The sequence below is a fragment of the Carassius auratus genome, chromosome 43, assembly GCF_003368295.1.
Source record: "Carassius auratus strain Wakin chromosome 43, ASM336829v1, whole genome shotgun sequence".
NCBI classification, from domain to species: domain Eukaryota; kingdom Metazoa; phylum Chordata; class Actinopteri; order Cypriniformes; family Cyprinidae; genus Carassius; species Carassius auratus.
The window spans coordinates 14,179,299-14,188,493 of NC_039285.1; the positions used below are offsets into that span (position 1 = coordinate 14,179,299).

General features: G+C 39.9%; 1 protein-coding gene across 1 annotated transcript; it reads right to left on the bottom strand.

Annotated features, from left to right (window-relative positions):
• Positions 1 to 748: 748 nt before the first annotated feature.
• LOC113061766 (EH domain-containing protein 2-like) lies at positions 749 to 8,924 on the bottom strand. The gene is made up of 7 exons (XM_026231196.1): positions 8,524 to 8,924; positions 6,993 to 7,459; positions 6,455 to 6,631; positions 4,673 to 4,770; positions 2,386 to 2,798; positions 2,012 to 2,176; positions 749 to 1,929 (listed from the first exon to the last, which is right to left on the bottom strand). The coding sequence occupies exons 2-7, from the start codon at positions 7,211 to 7,213 to the stop codon at positions 1,372 to 1,374; spliced, it is 1,632 nt and encodes a 543-aa protein (XP_026086981.1). The 5' UTR covers positions 7,214 to 7,459; positions 8,524 to 8,924; the 3' UTR covers positions 749 to 1,371.
• Positions 8,925 to 9,195: the final 271 nt, after the last annotated feature.

Below are 9,195 nucleotides of genomic sequence, written 5' to 3' on the forward strand. Positions count from 1 at the left end.
AGAGAGGTGCATTTTGCTATATATATGCTTCAGATAACATATTCGTACTGTTCTTCAATGTTTAATTTATGTTTAAATTAATCCATGAAGTTTTAATGACAGCCACCATTACATTTATATATATATAAAACTAATTTAAGTAGAAATATTATTATGTAACTGTAACTTTATTATTTTCAAACCTTCATTAAGTGTAATTTTAACAAATCAGTCAATTTTAACCTTCAACATTATAGTAGTACCAACAGACTTTCGTTCCTTGATAATATTTGGTATGTACTGTACTGTATTGAAGTATTTGAAGGGCAGGACAAAGCCAGGGAAAACCCTGCTGGATGCCCGCGGTGGTCCTTACATGCAAATCGGTCTTTATATTCAAAATAATCTTTACTGAATTCTAATTGGTAATCAAATCAAATCGCAAGCTTGTGAATTAGAATCAAATCTAAAACCCAGCCCTATTTTACACTGCAGCTCGTTTTGTAAAAATTATTTTCAAACCAAAAAGGTACAAGTCAAAGGATCTTTATTCAGCTCAATATATTTACTGTGAAAACAATGGTCATCTGAAGCAGACAGTGGAACTGTTTACAGTAGTCAGTAAGAAATCTCCATCAAATTATATATATATATATATATATATATATATATATATATATATATATATATATATATATATATATAGTGTCATTCATTCATAGTATGCAATGAGCTCATTCTATATATATATAAAAAAACTGATCACATATAAAGAATGTCTCATTTTTATTTTAAAAGCAAGGACAACAACATGCTAGTAAACTGATTTATATGTTCCAAAACAAAGTCTTAGAAAGGTTTTCACTTGCCTCCTCTGGTCTACTGTCAAAGGAGTTTGAGAGTTTTAAGTGCTTGACTTCACATTCTGATTTAGCTGACTACATTAAAAGCCACATAGAAAGTGTGTAAAGCCAAGTCTACAGATTTCTACAATAAATGATGAAAATTTACGAAAATGTCTTATCTACAAGAGTTTGTTTGCTATCCATTAGTTTAAGAGCCATTATAAGCCATACGTGTAGCATTTTTGGATTTGATGTCATATGATATTACCATCAGGAAAAGAATGGTGACAGATGCAACATTCCATTCAAATGACTGAGACCAGTCTTTGGTTTATCACATTGCTCTTTGGTTTCCAGCTGGAAATCTTTGAACTGTTACATTGGAACCAAAAATACAAAGTAAGACATTAATTGCCTGTTACAAAATGACCAATGTACAAAATGGCACCAAAATACAGTGAATGGAGATGCACTGCAGCTGCTGTGGAGCTGGACAACATGCAGGAAGTGCAGACAAGGATCAGTGGAAACCATGTAGGCACATTGTCTAAGCATCAGAGCCTTTTTGCCGACGCTTGGATGGTGGTACGAGACGGGCAGGCAATTCAGGGGGCAGCCCGTGACCATCCAGTTTCACTTCAATCAGGTGGCTGGCCAGGGCAAACTCCTCGTCATCCAGCATGCCATCGCGATCCACATCCGAGAGCTTCCAGATGCGGCCCAGCACAGAGTTGGGCAGCCGAGTGCTCACCATCCAATCTTTGGCTTTGGTGCCACTTAGTTTGCCTTCATTCGGGGATAGGTTGTAGAAGATCTCATCATACTTTGGTTTGTCTTTTGTCACCACCCATTCCTCATCTTCCTCACCCACTTCACCATTTTCATCCGCAGTCTCGCCAAAGGGGTCACCTTCCACAAAGGGTCCGGCACGGGTTCCCAAGAAGGCCCCACCTTGGACCCCAAGTTGGACCCCAGCCTCTATTTCTTCCTGCCTAAGAAGGGGCATGAGTTTGGCAATGTCGGAAGACAACAACTCATCCAGCATAGCCATCAGGTTGGGCTTCAGGGCTTTGAACTTGGTGAAGTCATGTACCATTAGTTGCTCCTAAGAAAAGTAATTAAAGACTATGTCAAGCAAGAAAATAGGTATTTTAACTTCAAAACAAGGACCAGGTGGTTGCACTAACCTGCATCTTGGTACAATCAGGGAAGTCTCCAGGAGAGATATGATGCTGTAGCTGAATCTTGGAGAAGATGACCGGGAGTTGGTAGATCAGGTTCTTCTTCTTATTGTCCTTCCTGAAGACAGACGGCATCTCTTGCTTCAAGTAACTGATGATATGGGCATGCACCTGTGAGTGAAGTACACGTAGACTCTATTGACATTCATCGTATAGACACAAAACACTGAAATATTATTCAAAATATCTTCTTTTGTGAAAGAAGAAAGTCATACAGGTTTGGAATGACATGCAGGTAAGTAAATTATGACATGTATTGCATTCATGCAGAAGTGTTAACTTCTGACATCACAGTGGTCATTGTTGATATACTGACTTACCCTCACAAGACGTGCCCTCTTGACCAAGTCATTAAGTTTGCGTAGGGCTGCATTGCGTGGCAGATTCTGGATATCAGCAAACAGATCTTCCTCCTCCAACTCAAACAGCTTGCGGTTGTCGGACACCATAAGAGGTTCAGACCAGAAGGACCCAATGTACACTCTCAGAACCTCAGGAGTACCAAACACTTTCCCCAGAGACCACATTAAAGCTCCATACACCCGCATGAGCTGCTGGGTGTCAATCATATCTGCCTTGTTCAGCACAACACGGAGTTTGTCTTCATTCCCCTTGAGGGCCCCGATAGCCTCCGAGAATTCATCTGAGATCTCTAACTTGTGGGCATCAAAGAGAAGGATGATCCTGTCCACACGTTCAGCAAACCAGCGGAGAACTGCTGGGAAGTCATATCCTACAAAATGAAGGCAGATGTAGACAAACTGAACAAAACAGAACGGTAACTTCGCTTGTTTCCATTTTAGCATTGACTTCTCTAATTGGCGGGACTCTTTTCAGTTTAAACTCACACTGGTCTGTGAATTCTAGAGAAGTATGCACTATTGCTGTACAACAGAGTTCTGTTGTTTCCTAATAGTTAGAGAGTCAGACTTCTAACCCAAAGATCACAGGTTCGAGTCTCAGTACTGGCATAAATGTAGGTGAGGGGAGTAACCGACCAGTGTTCTTTTCCACCTTCATTATCCACAAATGAGGTGCCCTTGAACACAAATGAGGTGCCCTTGCCTGGTTGCTTCCCGGGCACCACAGAAAAATGGATTGCGGTGAGTTTTTTCACTACTGCTGTGTGTGTGTGTGCATTTAGATGTGTGTGATACCATACTTGGCTACACGTCAGCCACTCACTCACTGCTACTGTCCTACAGATTTGTTTGACTGCAACCCCAATCAAACATACCTGCACCTGCTAATCAAGGTGTTTAGGTATACTTGATAATTGCTGGCAGATGTGTTGGAGCAGGTCTGGAACTAAAGTTTGCAGTATGGTAGATTTCCAGGAGCAGGGCTGAAGAACCTTTACAACCCTGGAGCTCATCTTAGGCCTGACTTGAAAGGCTTGTAACGGGTAGCCAACCCTACTCCTGGAGTGCTACCTTCTGCATACTTCAGGCCCCATCCACACGGAGATGCCTTTCACTGTATATGCATACATTTTGTATCATATTTGTGTTTCGTCCACACGGATCCGGCATTTTGGGAGAGTGAAACCTAGATTTTTTTTAAACCGGGTCCCAGAGTGGATAAATCTGAAAACGCCCAATACTTTTTTGTATAGACATCGAGTGCGTATATTTTCTGAAACGATGACATCATCAGCCCACGTCTCGCCCCTAGTCAGACACCGCTATGTTACATAACAGAAACCAAAACATGAACAAACAGAAGGATTGTCTTTTTATTTACTATCATTGACAGATTAATAAATGTATTGTTCCATGTTCGTTTGTATACCGCGTACAAGGTTTATGCGCATAGTCCAAGTCTTCTTCTCCATTTTTAGTGTATCTCTGTGGCAGAATTACAGCGCCACATACTGGTTTTGCATGTATACTCCTTTTGTGTTGGTTTTGTGGTTTTGTGTAAACACAGATATTTCTTGTGATGAGAGTAGCCTCAGTTACAGCTTTACTCCAACATAGCTGCCTGTTATTTTTAAGCAATCCTGAACACCTTAATTAGCTGTTTCAGGTGTTTTTGATTAGGATTGGAGCTACTTCTGTTCTGTGGATTGTACTTCTGGAACCCAACTGTTGAGCTCTACTGAAACTATTATACAATTTTGAGCTCCTTTTAGCTTTTTAACAATCTTCTAAATTATGATGTGCACATTTTTCTGTGAACATTATATGCTAAAACAGTTATGAGAACAGTTGAATCCTGCAGACATTCCTACGTCCCACCATGTCATGCCTTAACATTCCTTTCCTTTCCTCTCCCTGTCACACCTTAATGGCTCACTTTCCAATTCTGTGCTTGGAAAACATGTGAGGAAAAGCAGACATCGACCAGAAAGGCGAAACACTGATAAACTAAGATTACCCAATGATGTTTTCTGTAGGAGAGACTATAGACTGATCATTTACTCTGAAACATGTCTCAGATTAGTATTATCTCTTTTATTTATGGCAGTTAGTACCTAATTCCCACACATAATTAAAGAGACATTGTATACCAGCTTAAATGAAGTTAAGTTTCAAATGGGAAATGAATTGAAATTTGGCATAAAATACCCTCAGACCCCACTCTTTACTTTTCCATTCTGCTTACCTCGACTAACTCTCTGTTTGGCTCCGGAGAGAATGCCTGGGGTGTCAATTATGCTGATGCTCTCCAGGACCTGGTTGGGCATCTGAGCACACTGGAACCTGTCAGAGACAGAGATGAAGTTTAAACTGATTTTGTATTTCATTTAGTGATGGAACCAAACTTTCGTAAGTTCATTGAATGGGTAAGTCAAGGAAAAACTCCATGTTGATGTATTTTGATGCATTGCATGTTTTTTCTATGATTTTTCTGCTGTTATAAGCTGCAGTCGCCGGTTGCGATTTGATTCCTTAAAAGGGCACAGCACAATTATCAAACATTCAGGAACTCTTTAGTTAAAATCCCCCCCCCCCCCCCCCCCCCCCCCCGAGAAAAGCTGAAAAATGAGCCATTACTCCTAACCCACTGTTGTGTGTGATCTAAGAAGCAGACTTCTAGCGTCACTCCTCCCAGGCCAATCCATTGTGTGGAAGAGGTGCTTGAAACACACAGGGCTTCCTGAGGGAAAATGAACAGCACTGCCAAAATCAAACAATACTTGCCACTAATGATCTGTGGCATAGAAAAACATGTTCTCTTCCTGCTTAAAATGAGTTTAACGAGTGGACTGCTTCCCTGGGCAGGAAGTAGGAGAAAAGAAGTTCTCAAAACATGTTTGCAAAAATACACCCAAAGAGATCATAGCAAAACTGTATCTGATTAAGACTCCCTGTACTCAAAACAGCACCTCCTCTGGTGTTGACAGACCAACTACAAGCTAATTATGTTGAAACTTTCTTGGCAAGGTTAATGAGAGGACTGATGTGTTCAGATGACCTGGACTTGAACTACAGCTTACTTTCCTCCCACTGTTTGGCTACTGCTTGGTATTTAAATACCTGACATTGCTCCATCTACCACTTATTTAACCAAATTAATATTGATTAATAAATATTAGGACGATATATATTTTTTAAAATTAGTAAGACAATTTTTTATTTCTATATTAAATATTTTAACAAAACTTCTTCACTGCTTTTTAATATTTGATAAACCCATGTGGTTTGATCAACATGCAGAAAATAAAAAACAAATCAGCAAATTACATCAATGAGACCCCAGCCAATCCTCATGACTGTATATCATAAGATAATTTTACCTTTTCATGGCAAGGCACATTTTGAAGTGTCATGTTTTATGATTCCCAAAAAATTTATTGATACATATTTATAAAATATTTACTTTTTTTTATGTATCCACTCAAATGTGTTCAAAGTGTAATGAAAATATGTTATTACTTTTTACTTAGTTGTTACACCAAATTACATAAAATTTACATCTGTAAGACTTTGGTACATTCCTTTTAATTTGTGCTACATGAATGCGCTCATAGCAATGCGCTTGCAACCACTCATGTCAATTGGTGGAATCTTCTGAATCTTCAGAAATAACATTATCTTCAGGAAATGCAAACATCATTTCTTCAGAAACTTTAAAAATGATAAATATTTGATTATTTAAATACAAACTTTGAAACCAGGTACGCTCTTTAACCGCTCATTGCCCTCTCTTGTGATCTCTCCCCTCCACAAGTTTTCCATAAATAAGGAAAGTCACTCTTACCTAAGAAATTTGGCACGGACTCTTGAAATTCCGTAGCAAAAACTAACACACTGTTTCTCTGTTATCTTCCCTGCATGCCCAGAGTAAGACAGATCAGTCGACACATTCTTCCACACAACCCACCCTCATTTCTCATGTCATATAGCGGCTCAGTGTAACATCTGCCTGTATGACTCTATTCACCTGTTGAGGAAAGTGTTTCCGAAGGGGTTGAGCTTGCGGAAGGGTTTGTTGGGATCCACTATGAGGGCGTTTCCAGGAATAAGTCCCTCCACATCTCCGTGCATGATAGCAGTGAAGTTGTCGGTGGTGGGCTCTGGCCCTATACGACTCCCTGGAACATCCTGTTCCAGCAGATACCTGTGTTGACAGAACAAGCTACGGTTAGAGTGTTGACATGATCGTTTTTAACAACAGTGTAGTTTTTATTCTGTCATCTGCTAGAACAAACAAACCGCTGAGGAACAGTTGGGTTTAGGTTCAGCTTAATGTATTTCCATTTGGTAAATAACCTAAAACCAACCCTTGAATTTAATACTGAGTTCAAACCAATGTTAGATAGACAGAAGTGACACATAGTGAGCTAAACCATGAGTGGACTAATACCACTATCCAGGGCCATAACCACATAGACACCATAGTTTTAGCTTCTGTCAAAGATTACTTTAAACCCATTAATAGCCTCATAAAAGCCCTAGTAAACTGACTTATTTAGTCTTACTTGATGAAGGTAGTCTTTCCTGTTGAGTACTGCCCAACCACTAGCACCATGGGTTTGTTGTCAAAGTCGGCGTCTTCCAGACTCGGTGAGTGGAAGTCATCGAAGCAGTAGTATTGCTCCAGGGGCAGGAGTTTCTTTCGATAGAGTGACTTCAGGCCCTCGGTCACTGTCCGGATCACCTCAGGGGCTTTCTTGACATTCTTGCGTCCCCAGCGTGACATCTTCGACTTGCGGGAGTATTCAGAGTTTCCTTGCAGTTAATTTATGGCTGTGTTTTGCACTGTTTACGTGTCCTCTGGGATGACTGTGAAGACTCTTCTCTCCCTTCCAGTATTTATATAATGTACCCAAATGAGGGTTTACAGTGTTTAAGGGATGCTTGCTGGAGTTATAAAGCAGTGTTATACAATGTTATATAACGTTTAACTCCCAAGTTTCTTCTGTTTTAGTAAGTGACTTTTTTTTGCCTGAAAAACATAAAAAGGGTAAATGTAAGGTTTAATAGTTGATGGTTATATTTTATACAGTATTTGCTGTAAGAGTTTTAGCGGTATATTTAATTAATTTTTTTGGTTAACAGGACTTGCTTCCATTAAAATGCCTAGCTTTTCCATTTACCTTCAAAGAAGGTAAAGAATATAAAGAGACATTTTCAGCCTAGAGGGAAAGTAGAGAGCATTGTCCATGCACGTCCCTGGAAAAAGTTTGCGCTCATTTTGGAAACACTTACACACACCCACCCGAACTCTGGGTCCACAAGCACACATTCATTACTTATTTCCGTATATTGAAAAGGGTGAGCCATGTTTTCCAGCAGCAGTTTACAGTGGAAAGTTGAATTAGGGAAGGACTACGGTGTGTAAAGGGCTGAATACACCAGCAATGTGTCAAATTCAAGCATATTCAGTAGTTTTTCTTGAATCTTGACATGATTTTGCAGTAATTCCAACAATGAGCATTTGGCTCAAAGTGGATTCTAAACACTTGCAACTGAGGCATCATGTTTAACAAGAGGATTTATTCTGAATCAAAATGGAGGTTGTGCATAAGTAAATGCACTCCAGAGAGGCGTGTTTCTCATGTCAAGGTTGCCAACCTTAGAGCCTTTATCATCAACTAAAAAGAGACTAGCTATGTTGCAATAAAAGTTCAACTTTTGCACAGCTGTCTTAGCAAAAGGATAATGGTTTGGATTTGACTTTTATGTAAGACTCACATGCCTTGACCCAAAATGCCTTGTGGCAATCTTCACCACAATTGCAACACAGACAGTTGAATTCTTTTGGAGAAGCCTTAAGCTTTTGTTAATTTCCAGAAGTATTACAAAATGAGAACACTGTGTGCCAATAATCAGAGGAAAAGCCAAAGGCATTGCCTCCCTTGTTTAGTCCTTTTTTCCCTTTAGTTTATTGATGCATGCATCCACCGTTCTGAACTTTAATCTGAAAATACATTTAATCTGAAAGGGATTTTAAAGTGTAAAACACAAAGCGAAGGTACACTCCAAAATGTCCAAGACTTGTCTTCTTACCTGGAGAATGCTGAATCTTAGGTTAACCACACTTTCAATAGCTGCGGAGGTGTTTCTACACACGAAGATGTGCCTTAGAAGAAGAATATTTATCCAAGGCAAACAAGTACTACCAAGTCAGATGTTTTAAGTGATGGTTCTTCTCAGTTATTTCATGTATTTCAGATGAGAGGTCTTAATCTGATCTGCCTGTTCTTCTGACTCTTCCAGCAAAATCAGCTATAAGCATGTATACAAGTACTGCCTCTTTCCCTGCCTACGTTTCTCTCTGCTCCTCTTCTTCAAACTCTGCCTGACACAGAAGCAGGGGAGAGCCCTGAACGTCTGGTTGGTTTTAGGCGAGTGATGACAATGGGTTTAAACCAAAGTGGGGATAGGGAGTGAGGGGGGCACATCAACATGCTAAGGTGGAGTCAAGCATTTTATAGGGAGAGTCCTTCATTTACATAAAGTACTGCCTGCAAACATGAGGGTGTGGTGGTACTTGTCTTTCAGCAGATGCTGCACCATGGGGCGATGTATTCCATTATGATTTTGTTGGCTTTTGTTTGATCTAAGAGATCTGTTTGCAGAGCAGATGTTCACGTGACTCTTGACGTGACAGACCACCTTTGAGAGACTTGGCAGATCATCTATATTGTGCTCTGGTGCGCCTCTCTGACTCAGACCCGA

Coding starts and splice junctions, on each gene's coding strand:
- LOC113061766 (XM_026231196.1), bottom strand. CDS start 7,213: ATGTCACGCTGGGGACGCAAGAATGTCAAGAAAGCCCCTGAGGTGATC. Junction 6,632..6,992: donor GGAAAGACTACCTTCATCAA/GTAAGACTAAAT, acceptor CTGTCAACACAG/GTATCTGCTGGAACAGGATG. Junction 1,930..2,011: donor CTGATTGTACCAAGATGCAG/GTTAGTGCAACC, acceptor TACTTTTCTTAG/GAGCAACTAATGGTACATGA.